A 27,038-nucleotide genomic window follows, 5' to 3' on the forward strand; every position below is an offset into this window, starting at 1 on the left:
GCTCTCAAATGTCTGATTTTTTTCCTATGTTTCTCTTGCATTAAGCCAGTTTGGCCACCCATGGTCCAGAGTCTCATTCAAACATGCCCTTAATTGCAAGCAAATTCTGCTTTACTAAAAGCCAGTGTTTTGTTTTTATAGGTTGCAAGCAGAATGGCACTAAGCTTGGGGATGTGATACTGCCCCCATGGGCTAAAGGCGATCCCCGTGAATTTATCAGAGTTCATCGGGAGGTAATATACCTCGTCCATCACATTCCTTGATCCAGATCTTGAGTTGGTATTTGTGCAAAGAACATAACATAAGAGAAGCCATGTTGGATCAGGCCAGTGGCCCATTCAGTCCAACACTGTGTCACACAGTAGCCAATATATGTGTGTGTGTGTGAATACACACACATATACATACATAACACACACACATATATATGAACATATGAAGCTGCCTTATACTGAATCAGACCCTTGGTCCATCAAAGTCAGTATTGTCTACTCAGACTGGCAGCGGCTCTTCAGGGTCTCAAGCTGAGATTTTTCACACCAATTTGCCTGAACCCTTTTTTGGAGATGCCAGGGATTGAACCTGGGACCTTCTGCTTACCAAGCAGATGCTCTACCACTGAGTTACCGTCCCTCCCCTCATATACACACACACACACACACACACACACTGTGCCTAATAGCCACTGATGGACCTTTGCTTCATATTTTTATCCAATCCCCTCTTAAAGCTGGCTATGCTTGTAGTCTCCACCACCTTCTGTGGCAGTGAATTCCACACCCTTTGGGTGAAGAAGTACTTCCTTTTATCATGGTGCTAAAGACATCATGGTGCTTTTCCTATCTGATAGTACCCTTGGCTGCAGTGGGTTGGACCAATAAACTGTGATTGGCTCTCCACCCACAGGATATGCCTCTCCCTCCCCCCACAGCTACCTGTGCCTTCCCACCAGGCTTCTCTGGAGGGCTGGGAACTTGCATCTTGAGCGGGAAATTACATCCTGCCTCCCACCCCACCCCCACACAGAGAAGTTTCTGTTTGCCCAAGGGCAACTTTGGGTTCCAGCCAGTACCAGCTGTGAAATTTGTACTATTTCATTAAGATATTCTGTGTTTCGCCCACCCCCTCTAAAGCACTAACAGGTAATGCTTGATCTAACATATATATTTTAAATTACAGGCTTTGGAATGCGATTTTGTGAGTGCACACCTACATGAGTGGATTGACTTAATCTTTGGCTATAAACAGCAAGGACCTGCCGCCGTAGAAGCTGTCAATGTCTTCCATCATCTTTTCTACGAGGGGCAAGTGGACATATACAACATAAATGATCCCTTAAAAGAAACAGCCACCATAGGATTCATTAATAACTTTGGACAGATCCCCAAACAGGTAATGGTGTTTCAGTTTGGATTTGTTTAGGACCACACAACAGAGTCACTATATGATAATTTCCAAGCTTGACTACTGTAAGACTTCGCTTGCGGGGGTTTCACTTAAGAGTCAGTTTACAAACTTCATCTGAATCCAGAATATGGCAGCCAGATTGAGAACTGGGGATAACTGTGGGAAACATATTTCCCCATTTGAAAGAACTTTACAAGCTCCCAGTCTGTTTCAAAGCACAGTTCACATCCCTAGCACTGACATGTGAGGGCATAAACATTCTGGAATGGGCGGTTCTTAAAGACCACTTGTTCCCTTATGTACCTGCCTGCTTACTAAGAGGCTCTTCTCTAGATTCTTCTTTCTTCTGAAAGTAGGCAGCTGGTTCCTGGAGAGAGGACTTCACTCTGGGTCGGCCCCCTGATAAGTGAAACTTCACCTGTTCTCAAATTCACCTGGCATCTCTGCTAACATCTTTTAGGTGTTGGGTGAAATCTGCCTCTTTATCAGTGATTTTAATCACACATGAGGGCTATCACTGTGAAATATGGTTTTGTGACTGATTTTACCATTTTTATTATACTTTTCTTATTTGCTACCTTTGTTATTTTAATGGGAAAGAGCAAGATAAGAAAAATTTCCATAAACTTATAATGTTTATTCGCTCATCCTCTGGTCTTGCACTTTGAGAGATCTGCGTTTTCCTTGCTTAAGTCTGAGGGGTCATGGGGGTGGGGGAGGAGAAGCAATCTCAAAGCACATGCTTTTGTATAGTCACAGAAGGAAGTAGGCTGGCAAACTAGTATAATGTGGCAAATGTGTTTGACCAGATACTGGAGCATAGGTGGAAGGAAAGAGAAAGGATGTGCTTAGAGAGGGAGGTCCCCAGGGCATGTTAACCAGACCTTTTTTTGATGGCGCATTCTCTTCCTGTTCCTCTAAGCTGGGCAGGAACAGAAGGGGTGCTTTTCATTTCATGGTATCCTATGGTATCAGGATGAGGGATGTCAAAAACTTCTCAGTGAACCAGTTCCGCTGTCAGCCTTACCTTGGTCAGCCCTCATGATCAGACTGCAAGCCAATCAGGGATATGTTCAGCTTGACCGAGCAACTTGGACAGCTGCTGAAGAAGCCGGAAGCTAGCCGTTGCATCAGAGCCCAAATCACAGCAGATGGAGGGATGAGCTGTGAGTTGAGTTCCGTTCCAGCACTCCACCCCCAGCAAAAGAGCTACAAAGTGAAGTTGCAAAAGGGAGCGGAGAAATAGCTGGTTTCTTTTTAGGCTGGTTAGGGATGGAAGCAGTGCTTTATTTTTTTTATTATTATGATTTTAGTTTTAAAAATATTATTCAGCCCAAACCGGAAGCAGTGCTTTAGATCTCTGCATTACAAACGGGATAGAAGGAAGAGCACACAGTACTCCAAATGAGACTGCGCCATTGATTTATACAGGGGCATTATGATACTGGCTGATTTGTTTTCAGTTCCCTTCCTAATAATTCCCAGCATGGTGTTGGCCTTCTTTATTGCAATCGCACACTGTCTTATCCTCTTTGCATGCCTGGGGTGATGTTAGATGTGATAAACACACTGAAATGTTACCGATTCATCCTCATCACGTGATGGACTGAAGTAAGTGGAAACAGCCTGCATGTTTTCTATGGGTGTGAAATCCCATTCTTGGCCCTCTGAGACAAGTACGCAGGAAAATTTTTCTCTGTTCTACTACTTAACTCGATCAGGGCTGGTAGAAGTCCTTTCAGTGAAAAATGAACCACTTCAGACAGAACAGATTCTCCACAACAAGCAACCTTAATAAACCATACAAAAGTTTATGCCTTGCCTTATTTCCCCATTTGTGACTTTCTCATGGCCAGGGATACTATGGAATGAATGAATTCCCTTGCACTAGTAGCAGGAACAGCAAAATAATCTGTTCCATCCCAAAGCATGGGTATTCCTTGGAGAGTATCTTTGCAATGAGCCTCATGGACCGAGCTCTGAAAGGGGCTGTTCCAGCAACCAACTATATGTAATCTTGCTGTGTGTAATCCTGTCATGTGTTCTGTTCTCCTGCTGCAGTTGTTTAAGAAACCGCATCCACCAAAGCGAGTGAGAAGCCGAATGAATGGAGAGTTGATTGGGATTTCTGTCCCACCCAGTGCTGCAAGTGACAAGATCTTTTTCCATCACTTAGACAACCTCAGGCCTTCTCTTGCACCAGTAAAAGGTGAACATGGCTGGCCTTTTTGCTGACCCTTGGTTGTGTTTGACACTGTCTGTCTTAGTTGTATACTCTGCTAGAGCCAATGTTCCCGTTGAGTTAGTGTGAACTCACTTTTTTAGCCTCCGGCTCACACATTTTTGTCTTAGCTCAGGAAAAATGGCCCCAGAGCAAACTGATTTATGCAGCAGCTCACAACTTTACTGTCATTCACTCACAAAGTAGAATTTGTGCTCACAAGACTCCACAGCTAAGCAGGAGCATTTGGCTAGAGCCATACCTGTGTACGACTTTAATACATTAATCTCTCTCTGTAGTGTCTGTATCCAATGAGGGACCTGAGATCAAATTTGGCTCTCCTGGCCCACTTGATATTTGGTATATCCCATCAAAATAGGGGCTTACACTCACCAAGCCACACAAACTTAAGCAAGACTTGAATAATGGGTTGGATCCCATGGAAGATTTCTGCGTGAGCAACAGTCTTAGAAGAAGTGTTAAAATAACTCCTTGCTGTCTGCTTGCACAAACTGAAAGTGATTCTATCGCTGCACACCCTAGACTCAGAACATGGGATTTCTTCTGATATGATACCATGATAGGTGTAGCATTTGCTGAATCTCAGACAGAGGGAACATTTGTTTTCCTAAACTGAAGTTTGTGTTTGCTGCTCACCTCTGTCGCCTCTTTTATTCTTTGAGCAGAGCTGAAGGAGCCCGTGGGGCAGATCGTGTGCACAGACAAAGGAATTCTGGCCGTCGAGCAGAATAAAGTGCTCATCCCACCTGCCTGGAATAAAACCTTTGCTTGGGGTTACGCAGATCTCAGCTGTCGGCTAGGAGCCTACGAGTCAGACAAGGTTCGCATCCTTAATTTCTGTACTTCTTCCTCTGAATGTTAACTTTACCTTACATAGTTGATGGTAGAAAAAAATGATTGCTTAGCGTGAACGTGTGAAGTTGCCTTATACCAAGTCCGTTGGGGTCAGCAATGTCTACTCAGATTGGCAGTGGCTCGCCAGGGTCTTTGGTGGAGGTCTTTCACATTGTCTCCCGCCAGATCCCTTCAACTGAAGAAGGTGGAGATTGAACCTTGAACCTTCTGCACGCAAAGCAGATGTTCTACCACTGTGCCGTATCCTGTTGGCATATCGTTAAGCTGAGGAGGAGAGGGAAAGCATTCGGTTTCTAAGGAACAGTTCCTATGCATTTCTTATCTTGAAGTTTACCCATATAATTTGTTAGAGCACTATCTTGTGAATAGTAAAAAAAATCCAGGGCATTTCACATTGGGGGCGGGGAGTGGAGGACTCCACACTGTCCCTGGAATTTACCAATTGTCCTTCTACCACTCCCTCCTTGGGTTTGCTTCCCCTCTGCAAAGACTGATCCCTGAACCCAGCTCCTTGGTGGAGAGTAGAACTTCAAAGTGCACTGCTGTGTCTTGGAGCTAGCTTTTGGGGAAGGAGAAACCCACTTTTAAGCCTTACGGGGCCAAACTGTAGGAAACATGTTGCCCGCTTGTCCCTCCTACAGTTGAGTCTTGGGTTTTTTTGATACACGCTGTCACTGCCTTTCCCTGAACTGGATCTTTCTGAGACAGACATACAATGTTGGACTGGTTGTTCCTTGGTAAGTTGACCCAGGCTTTGTTCAACTCTTTCACTTTTCTAGGCTGTTATTGTTTACGAATGCCTGTCGGAATGGGGCCAGGTTCTCTGTGCCATCTGCCCAAATCCCAAACTGGTCATTACTGGGGGAACCAGCACGGTTGTCTGCGTGTGGGAAATGGGCACTTCCAAGGAAAAAGCCAAAGCACTCACTCTTAAGCAGGTAACTATGTATTCCAGCATATTTTTCTTTACTTCAGTTATACCCCACCTTTCTCCCTAACGGGGACCCAAACTGTTTACACCATTCTCCTCTCTTGCATTTTATCCTTGCATCTCTGTGGGGCATGTTAGACTGAGAGGAACTGACTGGCTGAAGGTTACCCAGCGAGCTTCCATGGCAGAGTAGGGATGTGAACCTGAGTCTCTGAGATCCTAGTCCGACATGCTAACCGCTGCTACTCTGTATGAAAGCAGAGTTCTAGCATTATATGCTGACACATGAAATTAAACCTTTGGGGAAGTATTTCGTGGTGTGAATGTAAATGGGGAGATATGTCCTCCCCGTGGTGTATACACTAAAATGTCTTTGAGAGAAGGGACAGGAGTGCTCTGGGTGCTGCCAGGGCTCTAGAAAGCTTTGCATGAATCCATCTATGTGACCATTTCAAACAATTGCTTTTGTCACAACTGTAGTGGTTAAGTGCGTGGACTCTTATCTGGGATAGCCGGCTTTGATTCCCCATTCCTCCACCTGCACCTGCTGGAATGGCCTTGGGTCAGCCATAGCTTTCACAGGAATTGTCCTTGAAAGGGCAGCTGCTGTAAGAGCTCTCTCAGCCCCACTTACCTCACAGGGTGTCTGTTGTGGGGGGGGGGGAGGTAAAGGAGATTGTAACCGCTCTGAGACTCTGAGGTTCAGAGTATAGGGTGGGATATAAATCCAATATCATCATCTTCTCCTTCTTTAAGTTCACCCAGTTTGATACCTTTGCAGCCAACCAAGTGAACACTTGTCTCTGCAGAGATTTCTGGACTAGAAATGAGTGTCTGGGAGGCAGGTAGTACTTGTATAAGGAACCTGTTTTGAACCTCCTGAACTAAACCCTTTCCTGATTAATTCTTTGTTGATTTCACCATCTACATTCTCTGTTCAGCTCACTGAGGCTTGCTTGGGAAACTCCCATAGACACACTCTGCAACCTCCACTGCTGTATTCTCTTTCCATAGCACAGCGTTGCTCAGAAACTGCATTTAACTGGCTGTTACAAGCAAGCAATGATGCATTTTTCCCCTAGTCTGCATTTTACTTCGTTTCTTGAAAGCTAAACAGATCTGCTGTCTTCCTCTGCAAATGTTTTGGCATTCATCACATCCCCTTCTGCTGTCCTTTCAGGCGCTGCTGGGCCATACGGAGACAGTCACGTGTTTGACAGCCTCACTGGCCTATCACATCATTGTGAGCGGATCCCGTGACCGGACCTGCATCATCTGGGATTTGAATAAACTCTCCTTTGTAACCCAGCTTCGGGGTCACCGGGCCCCCGTTTCAGCACTCTGCATTAACGAACTGACGGTACGAACCAACGTGCACTGGTGAAGCATCCTTGCTAGATGTGGCTTTCTGGAAGATTACATTGGCTGCTTCTTTTACAAAGATATCTTACTTAGAAAATGACTTTATTTGGTTGTGTCCACGGCCATTCTCTCCCTGCTGGGTTAGACCACCACATACAAAACTTAAGTGTTGGTATTTTAAGGTGATACGTTGTTAATTCATCACTAAATGAAAACAAATCAGAAGAGTCCCTCTTGGCCTTTTGGCAGCAAGGAAAGCCACTTTGTAAACATGTTAGTGGAGAAGAAGGGTATACATTTTTGTAAAATAATAATTAATTGATCAAAACCCTGACTTGGATGGCCAAGGCTAGCCTCGTCTCAGAAGCTATGTAGAAGATTTTGGAAGATTTTGGATTTATATCCTGCCCTGTACTCTGAATCTCAGAGTCTCAGAGTGGTCACAATCTCCTCTACCTTCTCCCTCCCCCTGTGAGGTAGGTGGGGCTGAGAGTACTTTTATAGCAGCTGCCCTTTCAAGGACAGCTTCTATGAAAGCTATGGCTGACCCAAGGCCATCCCAGCAGGTGCAAGTGGAGGAGTGGGGAATCAGACCCGGTTCTCCCAGATAAGAGTCCGCGCACTTATCCACTACACCAAACTGGGCCAAAATAGAGTTGGCCCAGGTTGCTACTTGGATGGGGGACCACAATGGAAGTTCATGGTCACTATGCAGAGGCAGGCAATAGCAAGCCTCCTCCATTTGTCTCTTGCCTTGCAAACCCTACAGGGTTGCCATAAGCTGGCTGCAACTTAACAGCCCTTTTCACTCCCACCAATTGACTAAAGTTGCCTGTTGGCTGTTTCTAGAAATCTAGCATTAGTAGTCGGGAAGCATTGTTTGCTGTTCTTGCACCTGATTTGTGAGGGCCTAGAAGCTAGGGAGCCTGATTCTTCTGAGGACAGAGGCTTTATTGTACATTACAATAAAGATGCTCCACAGTGCTTGAATACATGAAGTAGTTATCTGATATTGAGTCAGATCCTTGTTCTGTCAAGGTCAGTTTTGTCTACTGTGGTTCTCCAAGGTTTCAGCTGGAGGTCTTTCACATCATCGCTTGCTACCTGATCCTTTTATCTAGAGATGCCAGGGGCTGAAACTGGGACCTTCTGCCTGCAGAGCAGAAGCCATTCTTTTAGGTGGGAGCTGTGTATCAGTAGTGGAGCGCCACATGGGTGGGGCCAGTTCATTGGCTTTACCCAATGTGATGCTCCTAGGCCCAGGCCACAACTGGGGAGGAATGGTTTTTCCAATTGGCCATGCCTGCATGATGCTTGGACTTTCACATGTTATTACAACTATATATGAAAAGCATGACACAGTCAGATCTGATAGGGTCTTGAGTCAGTTGGAGATTCTTGAGCTGGCCAACCCAGCTTTGCCTTTCTTCTGAGATCCCTCCCCCACCCTTGGAACATCAAATGATGACGCAGCTTTGTGTTGGATAGCCTTCACTCTTGCCCGAGGATTTTCTTTTAAGATCTAATCATGTTCAGAACTTTCTTTTCCCTTTTCCAGGGGGACATTGTATCCTGTGCTGGCACTTACATCCACGTGTGGAGCATTAATGGCAATCCCATAGTGAGTGTGAATACTTTCACCGGGCGCAGCCAGCAAATCCTGTGCTGCTGCATGTCGGAAATGAACGAATGGGATACTCAGAACGTTATTGTGACCGGGCATTCAGATGGGGTGGTCCGAGTAAGTACCAATGGCGACGCTGAGATAAATGTATGGAAGGGATAGCATATCTCTCTAACTACTTGATGTCATGGGACGTTGTTACGTGCCTCTGCTGCTCTTGTTCCTAGGGCCACCTCACACTTGAGACACCCCCTCACTGAATCAGACCCTTGGTCCATCAGTGTCAGTATTGTCTACTCTGACTGGCAGCAGCTCTCCAAGGTTTCAGGCTGAGGTCTTTCACATCACCTATTGCCTGGTCCTTTTAACTGGAAATGCCGGGAATTGAACCTGGGACCACTGCTCCACTGCTGAGCCATGCCCCCTCCCCAGTTAGCGGATAGTTTGCATATATTGATGAGAGAAACGCAAACCAGGTCTCCATAGTGCTTGATGTTATAGTAGCCTCTTAAAATGTGTCATGGAATCCCCTGTATAGAATTTCTGGGGACTTATTCCAAATTGCTGCTCTTTCCCTGTTCAGGTAACTACTACTAAAGTAGCTTCAAAGATCAAGTTCTAAGCAAGTGGGTAAAGTGTTCCGCCCCATTTAATCTGGGCATACAGGACAAGCAGGGTCAGGAATGTAATACTGTTTTAACTGCCGCATTGCTGTCAAGGCAAATGGGATTTTTCACGCGTTGTTAGTTTTCCCAGCTCTTCATGAGCAGGAAGAGCCATAAATACGAAGGTTATGAATGTAAATGTCCATTAGAGGGCTGTTGGGATTGCATACATGTTCTTTTCCTCTTAAAGATATTTTTTCTTCTGAATACTAGATCGAATTGCTTTTTAATGCTTTATGAAGTGTTTTTCAAGTGTTCCTCTGTGGTTTTGAAAAATGACCATTTGGTTTTAATAGCAAATTAGTGTCTTGAAATTGCCTGAGAAGCCCTTGCCAAATTACACAGAGGCCTAATTCTCTCAAATAGCAAATCAGGCAGATATACCCACATCTCGGCTGTGCCAGTAAGTGGGCGTACACAATTGAACACCTTTATCAAAAACTATACATAACTTTACCCAAAAGTATCATGTTGGGCTGATGGAACTCTTTTTATAGTTCTTTGGATCCTGGTTATACTCAATGCAATTTGAATCCAGTAGCCAGGGATGGGCACAAGCTGGCTCACCAATGAAAGCTCATGATAAATTTTGACTGGTTCGTGAAGCGAAGCTTGCGGCAGGTCAACCAACATGAATTTTCAAGCTGTTTGTTGTGGTTCATGAATGGATACATGTAAATATTTACCAAACTTCAATCTAAATATTTAGCAAACTTCAAAGTGACAGGTGGGATGAAACTTAAGAGGACAGGTACAGGAGCATCCAGGGGAAGTCCCCTGTGCCTTTGATGTCTCTACTTTGCACAGGATCCAGTCTATACATTCCTGAACTTTCTGAACTTGACCTAAAATGGCCACCTGTCATTTCCTCAGAAAGCACTTTCCTGGGGAATGCCTCCTTTAGGGGGGCTGTAACTTGGACCCTGTAACTCCAGTCATCACCAAACTTGGAGGGCAGATAGAGGAGAGTCAGACAGAGATCTGTGGCAAGTTTGCCCTTTCTGCTTAGTCACAAACCTCAGAAATCGAACAAGTTCGTTGAGTCCCTAAAAGTTCATGACAGTTCATGGCTCATGAACTGGGCATGCCATGAACCACAAACTGAATTGCATTTTCCCGGTTCGTGCCAATCTCTACCAGCTGCACTTCAGAGGCCAACCAAGTTTTTAGGTTATAAGCTTTCAAGGGTCAAAGATCCCTTTGTCAGCTTTGACTCTTAAAAGCTCAAATCCTGAAAATCTTGTTGGTCTCTAAAGTACCACTGGACTCGGATCTTACAGTTCTACTGTAGACCAGTGTGGCTACCCTTTGAAACTGACTATACTCCCTTCCTGTTTTTTTTTAAAAATGTCTCTGAATGTTTGTTCACAATTCACTGCTTTGAATCTGGCAAGACGGAATAGATGACTAAGAATTTATCTATTATAGGCAACCATTATTACCAGGTTAACTTGAAAAGGGTTCAAGACAGCAGTCCAGGATCTTCAGGTTGCCCAACTCAATGAATGGGTTTTTTCCCTTTCAAAATACAGTTATAGAGACGGAGACAGCAGATGGTACAGCTGCAACCTAGCTAGCTTAGTCAAAGGATTTTATTGCGAACAAAAACCCTGCATAGTTTCCAGCCACTTGGATTGAAGTATGAGAGCTGGCTTTCAAGGTTACATGTTGAAATGTTATTAAAGTTTGCAGAAATAATCAACTTGAACAGTGATGACAAATATTTTCGATTGGCTAACATTCTCTTTAGCAAAAAGTATGCACAGTCTATGGTGAGCAAACCGTTCTGCAATTAAATCACAGTGAAGAGAAACAATTTTTGAATTACTTACATTGGCAACCACCTGTTTCCCAGGAAATATTTCCATGACCTCCCAAGTAATTTTTAGAACCTTGAAGCTGTTCTGGATGTTCTTGAACAAGCTAACCTCTGCTGACTGTTCTGGAGGAAGTAAGGGCTTCTTGAAGTTGCACAGCCTCTAATTTAAAACAAATGTTGATCATAACAAACAACTGACCATTTACACAAGACAGAAACTCATGAACAACCCTTGTCCATAAATTCTTAAATGAGTTAACTTTCAGTAAATGAGTTAACTTTCCTGTTTGCTTTTAAACAAGCAAGGCAAGAAATATCTGGCTTTTAAGTTCAAGACTGAACAAAAGGCCATCAGCATCAAATGAAACATGAATGTGTGCCAGAGTCCAGATCTGCTTACCACACTTTGATCTGATTCTCCTAGTTCTGGCGGATGGAGTTCCTGCAGGTCCCAGAAACACCAGCTCCTGAACCCGTGGAGGTACTTGAGATACAGGAAGAGTGTCCAGAAACACAAATAGGTGATTATGATGTTAAGTTTGTTGTTTTTCTCCTGTCTTTCAAGTTATCAATGACTGCAAGTGTAAAATATATGCTCTTGTGATGCAGATTTGGAATATCAGTGTCAGGTCTGTGACTATCTTCAATAACAACAACTCTCCTTTTTCAGGATTAGCGTTTATTGTAAGACAGGATAGTACCACTGGCAAGGCCAGTGGCAAAATTAAGGCGGGGTGCAGGCGAGTTCCACAATACGTATATATATAGAAGCAGTTAGCCGTTACATGTGCGCTGGATTTTCTGGCACGAGATAAGTTCAAAACACTAAAATGTTGCAGACATTTTCACATCACAATATTCGTTAGCAAAACACTCTAACAATAGTGCTGACCTTGAAAGGCCTTGAATAGTGCTGACCTTGTGTTAAAGGGCCTAGATACTTTCATTTCCCAGCAGCATAGCAGGTGTTTCAGCACAGAGCAGTAAGATAATAAAACACTGAAATGGCAAGGGATCTTGACATCAATGGTGGGGGGAAATGAATTGTGTATGTGTCAAAGGGCTGGAGCCCCTGAAAGAGGAAGGTGGAGGAGGCTTCGAACAGCCTTGTCTCTTCAGGGGCTCCAGACATTAACCGGAGGCGTTCCTCTCTTGTTTCCTTGAGAAGTGAAGGATTGAGAACAGTCCTTGCCTGCTAGATCATGCACCAAGGTGCTGCTGTCTAGCAGGAAATAAACAGGTGTTGTTTTCCCGTGCGAGCGTGGGGAAAGTCCAAAGCTGAAAGTAACGAGGGGCATGTTGAGAGAATTTACATTCTTGGCTTTCACACAGCGGTGTCAGAACCCAGTCATGTTTGAGGTTTTCACTCTTTCCCCAGCGGCTCAAGTGACAGAATCGCTCCCATCTTCAAGGAGTCACTGTGTAGCTTGCTGATGAGCTTAGAGGACGTGCTAAGGTCACAAAACAACAAGGGAAAAGCATGGCCTTATCTTTGAATGCAGTACTTGTCTGTCTTATTTCTGAAGATCCGCTTCTCCTCAGTAGACAAACACGAGCATGGCCTTGTCTTGTTTTCCTGTCGCTACGTCAGCAGCAGTGAAATTAACCTGGAAAACAACTCCCTCCACCAGATATGGATTGTGCGACTATGGCCGTGTGTGTTTATGGCAAAGCTGTCGTGCTGCTGAGCAGGATGTGAACCAGAGTCATTTTTTTTTTTGCACTGTGTCTAATAGGGCAGGAAGCCCAGGATGAGGAGAGCAGCGATTCTGAAGCGGAAGAGCAGGGTCTCAGCCAGGACGCAAAGCTGCCAGAGGGCCAGAACCAGCCGGGCAGCACCAGCCACAGGCCTCGGTCAGCTTCAAGCCGAGCAGCGGCAGCGTGGTCGGCGGACAGCAGCTCGGACGACTCGAGGCGCTGGTCAGACCAGCTCAGCTTGGATGAAAAGGACGGCTTCATCTTTGTAAATTACTCTGATGGGCAGACGAAGGGATACCCCCACCCTCAGGTCAACCACCCGCATCTGACTCAGGGGGAGCTACGGCATTACAGCAAGCTCAAGCCAGGTATGGCAGGGGAATTCCTCTTTGCAAACTATTCCTTGTAGCCTGCGCCATCAGTTGCATTTCACCGATGTGTGTTCTCACACAGCACAGTGAGACACCTTGTTTTGCCCCCTCGCCAAACACGGCGAGAGGGGGAGAGGGGGCACTTGTGGGCAGCTTCATGTCTCTTGCTCTCTTTGCAAGCCCGTTGGAGGCTGGAGGCAGCAGAGAGGACGGAGCACGCAGTCGGGGAGTGCCTTGTCTCTGCCAGAGACCGTTTTTTGAGCCAGAGCCCTGGCCAAGCCACCCGGAACTACATTCCTGTTCAAAAAAAGCCCTGGATGGGGGAAGGGAGAGGTGGAAAGAAAGCAACATTAACTTTAAATGTATTCTCCAAGTTGGCAGCTGGAGAAGTGATTTAAAGAGAAATGCCTTCTCCAAGCTGGCCGATGGGGTGGGGGGGCTTCAAGAGCCATACAGTATGTGTGAAAAAGCCAATTGGCTCCTGAGCCACAGCTTGACCGCCTCTGCTCTGGAACATTCTTCAGAGTTTAGACACCTGTCCCAGGTTGGCCATGTGGACATTTGAACAAGGACTCTAGCTCCTGTGCTACCTGTAGACCAGATTTCCTGCTCCTGGCCAACGTGCTGAACTTTCTCCGCAGCAATTCAGTGGAGCAGTGGTTGATGGCCTCATCCACTGTGGATGCTAACGTTCTCCCTTTTTTTGTTTCATAGGCTACAGGTGGGAGCGTCAGCTAGTATTTAGGAGCAAGCTCACTATGCACACCGCCTTTGATCGCAAGGACAACGCACATCCTGCAGAGATCACAGCACTAGGCATTTCCAAGTGAGTGAATGGCTCTCTTGTCCGTGTGTGTGCATCTTCAAAACAATGCAGCACCAGTGATTCTGGCCTCACAGGTGAAGTCTTGTACTGCATCAGACCCCGTGGTCTGACACAGTCAGTATTGTGTAGTCAAGCTGGCAGCTTCTGTCCACAGTCTCAGGCAGAGGTCTCACGTCGACTACTATAAAATATTTTTAACTGTTGATGCCGGGGACTGAACCTGGAACCGGCTGCATGCAACGCAGACGTTCTTTCACCGAGATGCAGCTCCTCCCCATACTGAAACAAAAGCGCAGACTGACTTCAAAGTTAATCCATTCTTGTGATCCAATCAGGGATATTGGCCACTGGTTACATATAGATTTAAATTGACCGGACACACTTTCTGTAGATCTGTTTGGTGGCTGCTAGGCATGATGGCTCACTACACCCATTTTGTTTGGAGGTGGCTTCTGGAGTACCATATTGGGGGTGGGGAGGAGACAAAGGGGGACAGTCCCAGCGATGGTCCTGCTGGTCCTGCTTGTGAGCTCCCAAGATGCATCTGGTGGGAAAAAGAAAGCTCCAGCAAGCAGCTGTGTTGAGCTGGTTTGACAAAGCCTTTATATTTCAAGTGAAATGGGGAAACCGGTTCCTTTTAACCCGGGGACCCCTTCAGCTGCTAATACTCTCCTTGCCAGCCATAAGACTACCTGAAAGGTGCTGCTGTGTAACGCCTACGTTTTTTGCAGAGACCACAGCAGGATTCTTGTAGGCGACAGCAGAGGCCGAGTTTTCAGCTGGTCAGTGAGTGACCAACCCGGCCGTTCCGCCGCTGACCACTGGGTGAAAGACGAGGGGGGAGACAGTTGCTCCAGCTGCTCCGTGAGGTTCTCTCTCACTGAAAGACGTCACCACTGCAGGAACTGCGGGCAGCTCTTCTGCCAGAAGTAAGACCGAGCTTTGCTCTCCTGTAGCGTTATTCCTGAGCATTCTGCTGCTTGTGTCTTTGCAAGAGCAGCCAATAGAGGGCTCCTTCATTCGTATCAGTAGTAGTCGGGCATCTTCTTTCTTCCCCTTCCTCTCCTCCCCCCACTTCACACATTCAGTGCAATTCTCTAATCCTAGGTGAGTGCATGTTTATTTTAGAGGTAGCTGACATGAATAATCTCATTATTTGCCCTGTAGTGGAAATGGACTAAAATAGTGACATAATTCACGGAAGCTCAGAGAAGCAGGGTTATGAACTACCTCTGACATTAAGTTGGGAAACCTGATGAGCTGTTTCGACAGCATTTAATTTGTAAAGGTGGATTCCCAGTTTATGGCTAACAGCAAGCTGCCATCTGTTCTTCCTGCAATGCACCAGCTTGATCATTGCTGTTTGGGCTTTTTCCAAAGCCATCTTTCTCCATGGTCCGGCAGAGCCTCAGACACCGACCTGTCTTGACCCTCCTCACTTTCCTCAACCAACACTTACTACTCAACACTTGATTGACACGTGAGATGCCGATTATTTGCTCCTGTAACACCTGGCTGTGCTAGAAATTGCATTTCAGTTCCAGTGGTGGCTCTTCCCTGGTTGTGTTCAGTTGATTCCCTGCTAGTTAGTTCCCTCTGGTGTCATCAGGAAGCCCCCCCCCCCCCCCCCCAGCAAGCTGCAGTCTGGCTCTGATCAAATGAGTGCATGCAAAAAAAACCCTCACCCCCTCCTAAAAAAACCCCTTAATTTAATTTTCCAATTTATTCCAATTTAAGCGGGCTCAGGGTGGATTACAACATTAAAAACTTCACAACAACGTTAAATAAACCGCATCCAAACAAAACGATATCATAATTACAGGATTATCAGATTAGATCAAAACCCAGGATCCACGTCATTGGCTACCAGCCATAAAACTACGTTAATGCTTTTCACGTTCTTCTCCTCAGGTGCAGTCGCTTCCAGTCTGAGATCAAGCGTCTGAAGATCTCCTCCCCGGTGCGGGTGTGCCAGAACTGTTACTATAACCTGCAGCACGAGCGAGGCCCCGAAGAGGGGTCCTGGAATTAGCAGGGCGTCAGCCGCACCATGCGCCGGCAGGGGGCCTCCAGAACTCAGTGACTTCGCGGCAGGAACGAGTAGCACATTCACAAGGGGACTGCAGTGCTGGCCCTTCACACGTTTCATCTTCAGACTCGTGTGCCAAAAGCACCGCAAGAGAAAAGGGATCATTGACTTCAAACGTCCATCGTCAAGAGATGGGGATGCAGAGAGTCACACGGCCCGTGAGTGGCAGCGGGGAGACGAGTGGGTCGCGGTGTCTGCAGTTGAGCTCCCGAGACCCACTCTTCCCAGCCAGCGCGGCTCCAAGGAAAACATGCCCATCCTTTTCACCATCTCTTCTTCTGTCTTGGTTTTGTAGAGCTAGTCACCTTATTTGTGTTGCCGGAAGGAGGCAGCTTTTTAGAAAATAGTTGTAAATCTGCTGCCTTTGTGAGCAAACTGTGGATACTGTAAATAGATATAATGGCCTTTTTATCTAAATGCGAACCTAACTGCCTGTTACATGGGACTTCAGACCAACCACTATACTTCAGCTCATCTGTCTACTTAAATACGAATTATTTTGTTTTATAAAAACAAGGGGGGAAGCATCAAGAGGCATTATTATTATTTTTGGTTTGATTTTTCCTTTCTTTCCAATCCCAGCTGCATGTTTGTCTTTTTAAAGTTACTTATGTTATCTTAATTTAAACCAGGCTCTTCGGAGAGAAAAGGGAAGTTTAAAAAAAAAAGAAGAAGAACAAAACCCAATCTGTTTTCTCATGTTGGGGGGAATAGTTTATTCTCAACTGTAAGATAACAAGGACCTTCTTTGGTTGTGTTACTTTTTATACTGAAGCTCTTCAGCGCCTCTGTCTTCGTATTTAATAAGGTCTCTTTTTATACAGAGCAGACCCTGCCTTTGGACTCATTCTTTACCACTGCAGCGATCAGCTGGCCCGGGTATCGCAAAGGCCGGCTCTGACCCTAGATAGTAGTAAATGGCTTGCATGAGAAACACTTAGTCTCCCCCCCCCCCCCGCCCCATGACACGCACACACACTGGAGAAGAAAATGAAATAGTTGCAATACATGCTGTATTTTTTTCCCTCTTAGGTACTGGCTGCAGAAACAGCTTGCAGTCTTTGCTCTTAACAACTGGATAACGCTAATTCTAGGCATGATTCACATTTCTGGTGCACAGCCCCTCCCCCTACATGAATGGGAGTCTTGTGAGACCAGTGGCCCATTTTCCACGCACTTCAATGAGACTTGCTTCCCTGCAGCCTGCCCACCCTCCACTGGTACACCATTAACTTCGAAGCATTAACTTTCACTAAAGGCATTCTTATCTTGCAGGTTGGCATTTAAGATCTAAAATGTGTGTCTCTCTGTTTGAAGCAACTCTCTTTCTCAGTGCTAGAGACGCCTCGACTTCACAGATGGAGAGGGAACCTCACGCAGCTGATTCAACCCACGGACATGAGGTTTTCCAAAGGGGGGGGCGTGGCTTATTTTGTTCAGTGCAAAGTATATGGATATTCTGTAAATGGGTGATGAGATATGTTGCTCTTAAGAACTTGTTAGTCGTGGTCCACAGGAGACCCGCTGTGGGAAAAGAAAGGTCACGAATCTCCACCCCCCCAAACCGCCGCCCACTGGGAAGTGAAACCAAAGGGACGTGACCTTGGGAGGTGAAACAGCGGGAAATTGGGATTGGTATCACTTTGGGGGGAAACAGCAGGAGGCTTTCCAATGGCCTGCATATCTTGCACAGGGAAAAGGGGAGCCTTCTACCTCACGGCTCTTGACAAAGCCGTGCTCCCTTTTTCAGCAGTAAGCACATCTCACTGGCATTTGGGTCCCCTTAATCTTCCTTGGTAAGAAGAGAGATTGATGCACTGATTAAAACATTACCAATGTATTTTGAAAATGGTGTCTTTTTAACAGCCCTGACAGGCAGATGAATTGTGTTTGAAATTGTCTAAAAGCTCCACTCAGTCCTGAGCATTTCGATTCCTTCAGTAAATTCACTTAGTTTAACTTCAGAAGTCTGTCTCTTTAAACCTGAAAGGAGGTGGGGGGAACAATCCAGTTTTTATTATTCCAAATGAAATTCTTAGCACTGGAATAGCAACAATGCAACTAATGCTGGGTCATTAGAAGAAGGCAGGATTGTTGTAGATGTTTACTGTGTCCTCTCTTTTGTAAAAAGTTGGGGGCTTTTTTGAGCGAGTGTTAACTTCATAGACACCTTGTACCAGTGTTATTTTACGCTTTCAACATTTGGCGCTCTTCTCTAACGGAAGGTCATCCCTCCCCATCCCCAGCCCGGATGATGGTGTTAAACTTCTAGTTGGTGTCTTTGAAGTTTGGTGTAGGTTGCGCACCTGTGCCTGCTTAGTCAGGAGTGAATCCTACACATTTGTATAGCCAACAGGGCACGGTGACGGCAGAAGTCTCCTGCTGGTGAGATTAGGGGCACTTGGCTCAACTGCATCGCGATTACACTGCCCATGCTCCATTCATTCTAGCAGCTACTTGCCTAAAACTGTTCTTACAAGGAACAGCCCCGCTCTTTGTGCAGGTGGGCCTTGCCAGCAGCTGGTATGGGCACGTATGGCTAAGTTGAACCTCCTTTAACAAAACTCACAGACTTTCGTCAGAGCGGGGAGGGAATTCTGGACTAACTAGTCTGGCGGGTGCTGGCTACTTCACACTCCACAGCCTTCTGTTTCTCCGAGGGGCAATTGATGTGTTTGCATCAAAACTCCTTGCTGTGGCAGAAGCATTCCACTGGCTCGTTCCTCTACCGAGAACCTCACATCTCTCCTCTGGCCTCGTCCCTTAGTGTGTTACTTTTGCAGGGGCATCCAGATGTCCTCTTTCTGTTTGTAGTGGCTGTAGCGTTCGTGCTTACAAAGACGAGATTGGCTGCCTCTCGCCTTCCATCAGTCCAATAGCAAAAACACTTTAGAAATGTTATTTTGCACTTTCTCATGTATAAAAAAAAAATCCGTAGAAACTTATTTTTTGGCTTTGTATCATTCAAAGACTCCTTTTTTGTTTTAGTAAATGAACTGTGTATAAAAATATTTATGCAGTTAAAACTGTTTTTAGAAAATATTTTTAATTTCAGCAAGTTTGGTTACTTGTTGCATGACTTAACACAACTGACTTTTTGTGTCAGTACAATGTATATTTTTTGTCCTGTTATTAACTGGTAATGCGCCCTAGGTAAATGGCCATTTATTTGTACAGCAACCGGAGTAAACTAAAGATAACTGGCTATAACTGGAGGGGTGGAATTTTGTACTATATTGCAGAATCCAATTTTGTTTTTTTGGTGGTTATGTAAAAGGCCTGAAGAATTACTATCTAGTGTGCAATCTGTGATATCTGAATGTTTATTGTATATTTGTCTCCAATGCAAAAAGGTAGAGTAACACAACTACAATACATGATTAAATGCAATAGTTCAGGTACTTTTTTTTTTCATTTCAAATAAATACTTGCTATTTACCACCAGATTAGTCTGTGCACATCTCATTAAAGAACTGTGGGTGAAATTTTAGTTCTAAATTATGCAAACTGTGGGCTGATCTTGGATCATAATTTGTAATTATAATTGGGGGGTGGTATTTATGAATTTCCTGCATTGTGAAGGGGGTTGGACTAGATGACCCTGGAGGTCCCTTCCAACTCTGATTCACACAGTATTATTATTAACATTAGTATTAATATTATTATTAGTGAATTGCCAATGCGAGGCTCTAGGTGATGTACAGCAAAAATACACATAAAATCAATAAAACCAGTTATTTAAAGCAGTTGTAACCCAATGAGCATACTTTATAATGTGCCATAATTCTGCTTTCTAGGCATTGGTAGCAGTCCCCCCCTTAAGTGAAGGGGAGGAGGGGGGTGCCAGCCTGGCAACCGTCGCTGTCCTCAAGCAAAAGTCTAATGGAACATCTCTGCTTTACAGGCCCTGTGGAATTTTAAAAGATCCCAAAGGGCCCAGGTGTCTTCCAGCAGAGTTCCACCGGGTCGGGGTCTTCAGCCTTTCCAGACCCAGAGGAGGAGCCAGGGTCTCTCAGCCCCACCTGCCCTAAAAAGGAATCCTTTCTGCTGCTGAAAGGTCTCACTGTGGTGGTCCTCTTAGCATACATATAAACAGATGCAAGGGACTCAGCATCCTTAATGCCTGGCCCTTAGCAGGTCTTCCAGAAATCCCTAACAGGTGGAAGATAACCACAATGTAAGTTTTCTTGTGAAAGGATGGCTTACAGACATCTTCTGTTTATTGCTGGCAGAAAGTGCTGTCAAGACAAAACCAACTTACGGCAACCCTTTAGTTTTTAAGGTAAGAGAGGAATAAGGTGGTTTTGCCATTGCCTGCCTCTGCATAGGAATGATGTTCTTCCTTAGTGGTCTCCCATCCAAGTACTAACCAAGGCCAATCTTGCTTAGCTTCTGAGATCTGACAAGATTAGGCTAGCCTGGGCTATCCAAATCTGTTTCATACACGAATAGAACAACCTCCTCTTATGTAATTGGCACTCTAGTTCTGATTCCACCATCATAATGGATGGCTGGAGCTCTTGGCTCTCCAGTTTTCATGTCCACTCGCACACAAAGACATTAAAAAGCCAGTATTAAAGTACCACAACTATTGGGTTGGTTTTCATTTTAACATTTGAGGATTAATTTATATTTGGCCACTTATCTATGTTCATTTGATGCCTGCACCCTGTTCCAGAAACAGCAGGGGTGGCGTGTGCCTGGATGTCATATCTCAGTGTATCTGTTATAAGTTGCGCTGGGAAGTGGAAGATCAAATGGAATGCCTTGTAAAAGGCTGGGTCTGGCTCTTAGTGGATAGGCCAAAACAGTACTAATCTCCAATGGAACAAAGAGTCCAGTGGCACCTTCCTGCTTTGCAGGAAGGGTGGGATATAAGTAAAAATAAATAAGACCAACAGTTTTATTCAAGGTAGGAGCACGCATACTTCCTCTATGGAGACCACTGAATTAGAGAAAATGCTACCTATCCAAGGGAAAATGGCCCAAGAACAAGTAGAATTTAGGATGAAGATGCCTAATACTGATTCCAGTGAAATTTGTTTTTGTTGACAGTCACTGATCCTCAAAGGTCAGCCTACTCTACCAAAATTGGTTGTGCAAAGAAACAGCAGTTATAGTAGCTGGAAGGCAGCTATTTCCTCCCATTGGTTCTCCAGAAAGAATGGTAACTCAGAAATCCTGCAGTTTCCCCCCCTAACTGGTGAGAGCTGCTTGGCTGAAATTGTGGGCCAGGTCCACTTACTCTTTGTATCACAGATTTTAAGCCTTACTACAATCAGTCCTTTTTAGTGTTTTGCTAGCCACCTTGATCTGTTTGCTTTGATGAAAGATGGGATTAAAATTGTGTTAAAATAAATGCATTAGAAAGATCATCTACATTCACCCCTTCACAGCATCCTTTCAAAAGCTACCAGTGGTATCTTCTTCCCCTCTCTGCTAGTCTGTAAAGCTTAGTATTTTGCTGATAGAAGACACTAGCAAAATACACCTTGAACCAAAGGGAAAGAGTGGGGGAGGGAAGGGATGTTTATATAAATAAAGCAGCATTTATTAACTATCAGGACTCTCTAGTTTGCTCACCAGCCCCTAAATGTGCAGTAATACAATATCAGGTTGCCTGGGTTAAAAAACAAACAAACCCACTGTATTTGAAGGAAGGCTGAGCTGTTTAACCTAACACTGAAGGCTCAATCCTTTCTTGACTTTTGTGTACTTATAGCAGGTGAAAGTGGAAAGAGTTTGACTTTACATTTCTGACTTAGGCAGGTCTTAACATTTCTCTTAGGGGAGCAGCCAACCCCACACTGCGCTTCAACAAGTATAATGTTTGAGAGGATGGTCTTTAAAGAGAACCAGCTCTAAGGTACATGAAAAACAGCATTTCCACAAGAGAGGTGGTGGTTTTTGAAATAATGAGGAAGGGGGGATTTATTGATAAGCTTCAGCCTATTCCCCCTCCAAAAAAAAAACATTCACAGGGAGGAAAAGTCAGGCTATTAAGATTTGATCAAAGCTTTATTAACCTCCTGCCTCTAAGAAACAGTCAACTGAAACATACATTTCAAGGTTCAAAATTTACAGTATATATACATACAACTTTTTGACAGTTTTTGCTAAACCAGGTAACAGTGTCTTGCACTAAAGACATGCAAAAAAGAAAAAAAAAGTTACTGGGGGGCGGGGTCAGTGGGTTGTTCCCTACTAAGCAGCCTGTCCGAATGGACCTTGTTCTCTTGTTTCACTGTAAGAATCAGCTTTAAATTGTACTTGGTAAAACCTCAGTCTCTTCTAGAAGGGGAAATAGAACAGATGAAGAATTTAGCTGTTGCGGGTGCCATTGAACCAAGCCCAGTGCCTGCCCCACCTTTACTTGTTTTAAATCAAGCTTGCATGTCAAAGGCTGAGGCTCAGGAAGGGTTCACCCTGAAGAGCACTGCTTTAGGTATGTGTTTACTTGGGGGGGGGGGGAAGCAGCATGCCTGAAGTGTGTGATCTCCTGTCGATAGAAACGAGCTTAGCTAGTAGTCCAAAAAACGTGGGAGGCCTTGCTCAGTGGTATCCAACACACATTAGCAACACACATCAGAAGTGGGAAGCACACATCCAAAGACTCCAGGAAGCATTCATCTTTTAATAAGTAGCAACATTTTATAATAGTGTCCCTTAACAGTGCAAATGGAGCCGGTAGATTCATCTCCAGCATTCAATGGCTTAAATAGTCTTATTTTTTTTAATACAAATGCTATAAAAATTACACCAAAAATAATCCAAAAGATACAATTTTACATTAAAATTAAGCTTTACATTAAAATTAAGCTTTACAGTTTTATATGATCCAGTCTTCAGAATGAAACAAGTAGGCAGAGTATCTTTCTAACAAAACTACCGTAATGTTCTAAGTCCCAAAGGTTTATGAGTGACAGCTTACTTCAGTGCAAATATTCCTACAGATGCTTTTGGATTCGAACCCGCTGCTGGCATCATTCCCATGGCTACTCTATTCTTTTATTTCCAGTTTGAGGCTGTTTTTTTTTTGTTCCAGCTTAACAGTCATGCCTGGATCTCTCTGTTCTGCGTGAGATTGTGCAATAAGTAGATATCTAATGTCACTGTTCATCACAGAGAAATCTTCAGTGGAAGACTATGTGGTGGAGACTGATTGTATTTTAAAATATAAAATATTGTATTTTAAAATATAAATATCAGCCCTGTTCAGCGGTGCGTCCACCCTGGCACTACTGAAGGCAAAAAAAGGGGAAGCTTTGGAAGTTGGGGGAGAATGTTTAATTGTGTAACTAGGCTGCTTTCCTCACCCGGCGAAGGACTTTCGCAATCACTTGTTTCCTGGGATCCCCAGAGAAATGAGTCACCTGAAGAAATCCAACATGTGCCGATCTGTACAGCAGGCAAGGCTCCTGCAGCTCACGAGAAGCAGTGTGGCTGCAAAGTCTGTTGTGCAAGAGGATTTCTTCAGAGAACCCAAAAGGCAGCAGCAGAAATTATGACGTGGCACAAAAAAGAGAGTCTGACTCCAGTCTTAGGTTACCAAGAGCACAGCGAGAGGAGCGGTTGCATCCCTCGCCCTGAAGGCAAAAGATCAGGGAATCAGGGCCTATGACGTGGCTCCTCTCCCACACCAAGTCTGGCCCACTTTCCGGGATAATCACTGCCAGTGAGGGGAAAGAGCCATATTAGCAGACCTTCCTGTCTTGACCTTCAACTACTATCATTCCTAGAGTGACGCAAGAAAGGGAACCCGCAGCCTTCTCTTCCGACACTGCCAAGGTAATGTCAGAAGGGACTCTTTGTACTGGAGACTGGTGATGTACTTGTCCACTTACTACAGATTCCATAGTAAATGGGCTGTGGCCTTGTACACTGACCATCCTACCACTGTTCTAGGGAGCCACGCTTAAAACTGAGCCTCCAGCTACCATGGCTGCTGTGACAATAGAAACAGATGGTCCTTCCTGGTCAAACGCAGAGGTTAATCTCTGGCACTCTCTCTCTGTTCCCATCAAGCAGCACCAGAAGAAGCACCTTCAACCCTTCAGAAAACCTTTCGCCCAGATGCTCTGAGCGAATGCAATCTCACCTGCACTAAGTGTGGCGCAGTGTCCTCCTGCACTGACCTCGATGATATGAACGTGAGCGCTGCCAGAGCACAGACTGTTCTTCCAGGCTCGCCTTCATTGCTCCAAGGCCTGCTTAGGAAAAGCTTTCTCAAAGCCGGCAACCTCCCTGCCTTAAATCCTACTTAGTTACCACTGAACCACATTTCTTTTGGCATTTGTGTGCTTTTGTATTCATTGTTTGTATTAGATTTTTTTTCTTAAAGTCGTCTGTTTTGGTTTATGACGTGATAAAAGGAAAACTGCATAAAAGCAACGAGGAAACAGCTCATGCCACAAATAGCACAAGAGTCATGTGCCACACAGAACTCATGGAGCTCTGATAACATTCAATGTGTCCAGATGCCCTGCTGATGCCACAGATGTTGTAACCATATGATGCTGGCCCTAACACCCTCGAGACCGAGCTGGTGGAGGACGCACTCACATCCGTCTCACAAGAAGGCCGGCACAGGCCGCCAGTCTACATGAGGGTGACCTAAATATTGCTGACTTAGCACTTGTATTGCACTGATCGCAAACAAGGGGAAGCTGTTTCCAGTCAACACACCTGTAGGCTGAGGCACCAATAACCAAGGCTCCTTTCAGAGAGCAGCCAATCCCTGGGGTCTGGAAGTCCCCAAACAGAAAGTGATGGCACGGAAAGAGGCCTGACCTTCTACTGGCCATTTGGATTCTACTGGGAAGATCCTGGCAACCTCCCCAAAGGCATTTATTTCCCTTTTGTGGCTGACTCTATGTCCACCGCTAGGAATAAAACTAACTGGAGAAACCTGGCATAGGTGCCTGTCTCACTGCAGGCTGTTTTCTACATGCAATACAAAGAGCATCTACCCACCCACCGATCAGTTACAGTTCAGTCATTCTGTCACCTAAAGTGGCAATGATAACCAGTGCAGTACTATACAGCGTCACTAACTGAGCCAGAGTCACTAAATATCATCGCAACAAAACAAATTTATATAAAGTAATAGCACACTCCCTTGGATTCCTTTTGTTTGTGCGGGAGTGTGTTGCATAACCATTTTAACCAACTGTGAAGCAGGAAAGAAAGACGAGTTGCATTACGTCAGAACCAAGAGGGGTGGGGGGAGAGAGAGACAATGCACACAAAAACATGCAATTGTTTAAAAGAGAGAAAGAGAAACTTAAAAAATCTTGCATGGCCTCCTGGTTATTCACAGTAATCTCAGTAATAGACATTCATGTCGCCTGACTCACGGTCTGGCTTCAGTCCAACTCATGGTGATTTGCACAAGAAAAACCTGCTCTTCCAGCTGTGCTTTTCTTTCGTAGTCCCCAGTTTGGTCCTCCTACCCCTTCTGAAGGATCCCTTTTTCAATGAGGTGTGACTTGAGCATTTTGTAGACATTTAACTGCTGCTCTGGCTGGAGTACCAACAGTTGTTTCAACAACTTGCTGGGATTGGGGCCTCTGGCAGTTAGACAAAAGGAGACAAGAAAGGGGGAAAAGTCAGTTCCTTAAGCTGCAATACGACCTTCCACTCCCCCCCCTTTTCCTACAGGGTCAAATATGCAGTTATAAAGAGTCTAGAGGTTTTCCTTAAATGCTAACAAAAGGGAAAGGTACAAACTAGCTATTAGGATTTTTTGTTCTATTACAGTAGCAGTAGTCCAGCAGTGAAATCAGCTGCCTAGGGAGGCGCTGAACTTCCTGTTGCTGGCAGTATTCAAGTGGACAAACACTTCTCAGGAATGTATTAGGGTGATTAGGAGAGCCAGTTTGGTGTAGTGGTTAAGTGTGCGGACTCTTATCTGGGAGAACCGGGTTTGATTCCCCACTCCTCCACTTGCACCTGCTGGAATGGCCTTGGGTCAGCCATAGCTCTGGCAGAGGTTGTCCTTGAAAGGGCAGCTGCTGTGAGAGCCCTCTCCAGCCCCACCCACCTCACAGGGTGTCTGTTGTGGGGGAGGAAGGTAAAGGAGATTGTGAGCCGCTCTGAGACTCTTCGGAGTGGAGGGCGGGATATAAATCCAGTATCATCATCATCATCTGGAACTCAGCAGGGGGTTGGCCTGTATGGCCCCTTCCAACTCTATGGTCCAACATCTACAGCACTGGGAAGCCAGCAAGCACCTTAGTGAAGCAGCACTGAACAAGCATATAGCAAGTTCTACTGCAGCAACACCCCTCCCCCCCATTTCCCTCATCATCCTACCAGAACACCATTAAGAGAAAAAAAGACTATCTGTGCAAGAACCACCATGTTTCTTGTTTCAAACATGTAAGAAAACAAATGACTCTTCTCTTCCTCTTCCCTGCCCTTTATGCCAGCATGTCCCAGGGGTTCCGTCATTCCTCTATGCACGCAAGCCCCTTGCTGCTCCAAGGTGACCCAGGGCATCCAGAGGGATTCCTTAAGAGCAAGGCTTGGGATAAGGGGGTTACTCCCCACCCACCTGAAAGATGCAAGTGTGCTGTGGAGCTAACAAAGCTGCTCTCTTGGTTGCCCCACATGACCATTTATTTTTTAAAAAACCTAGCTGCATATCCTGCAAGGGCCAAGCCCTCTTATTATCTCATGAAAGCATGTCTGAAGTCTTTGGGGAGGGGCCTTCTTAAAAGCTTTGGGAAAGTCTAAGGGCACAGAGTCTAGTTTTGAGAAGCCCAAGGAATTCTAGATGGTTTGGGAGGCTAGAATTTCCTTCCACCGATCCTTCCTCAGCAAGTTTTGTGCTAGCAGCTATTGCAACAATTCTAGCCTGGGAAATGGTTCTCAGCCATTTATCTGGGACAAATCTGATGGACCTCCTGTGATTTTTTTTTAATTTAAGTGGGCTGAGGCTAGCCTGATCTCGTCAGATCTTGGAAGCGAAGCAGGTTAGTATTTGGATGGGAGACCACCAAGGAAGTCCGGGGTCACAAACGCAGAAGCAGGCAATGGCAAACCACCTTTGAACGTCTCTTGCCTTGAAACCCCCTCTGGCATCACTGCAAGTCGGATGCAATTTGATGGCAGTTTCCACCACTAGCACTGGCTACTTTTCTAACCT

At 45.2% G+C, this 27,038-nt stretch overlaps 2 protein-coding genes across 5 annotated transcripts in view; one reads left to right on the plus strand and one right to left on the minus strand.

Moving 5' to 3' along the window:
• Positions 1–19,333, plus strand: part of WDFY3 (WD repeat and FYVE domain containing 3) — a 212,536-nt gene extending 193,203 nt beyond the window's left edge. For all 4 annotated transcript variants that reach the window (XM_060247100.1, XM_060247102.1, XM_060247101.1 and 1 more), the window contains 12 exons: positions 142–233; positions 1,180–1,392; positions 3,469–3,616; positions 4,315–4,469; positions 5,284–5,442; positions 6,616–6,795; positions 8,356–8,538; positions 11,330–11,426; positions 12,642–12,971; positions 13,689–13,800; positions 14,532–14,729; positions 15,712–19,333. In XM_060247100.1, the coding sequence (XP_060103083.1) occupies positions 142–233; positions 1,180–1,392; positions 3,469–3,616; positions 4,315–4,469; positions 5,284–5,442; positions 6,616–6,795; positions 8,356–8,538; positions 11,330–11,426; positions 12,642–12,971; positions 13,689–13,800; positions 14,532–14,729; positions 15,712–15,832 (1,988 nt within the window). In that variant the 3' untranslated portion in view covers positions 15,833–19,333. The remainder of the gene's footprint in view (positions 1–141; positions 234–1,179; positions 1,393–3,468; positions 3,617–4,314; positions 4,470–5,283; positions 5,443–6,615; positions 6,796–8,355; positions 8,539–11,329; positions 11,427–12,641; positions 12,972–13,688; positions 13,801–14,531; positions 14,730–15,711) is intronic.
• A 3,170-nt stretch (positions 19,334–22,503) lies between these two features.
• The window catches only part of CDS1 (CDP-diacylglycerol synthase 1), a 38,513-nt gene continuing 33,978 nt past the window's right edge, over positions 22,504–27,038 (minus strand). Inside the window, exon 13 of the mRNA XM_060247104.1 lies at positions 22,504–25,458. Within this exon, the coding sequence (XP_060103087.1) occupies positions 25,338–25,458 (121 nt within the window). The 3' untranslated portion in view covers positions 22,504–25,337. The remainder of the gene's footprint in view (positions 25,459–27,038) is intronic.

This window comes from Heteronotia binoei, chromosome 9 (assembly GCF_032191835.1).
Source record: "Heteronotia binoei isolate CCM8104 ecotype False Entrance Well chromosome 9, APGP_CSIRO_Hbin_v1, whole genome shotgun sequence".
In the NCBI taxonomy this organism is placed as follows: domain Eukaryota; kingdom Metazoa; phylum Chordata; class Lepidosauria; order Squamata; family Gekkonidae; genus Heteronotia; species Heteronotia binoei.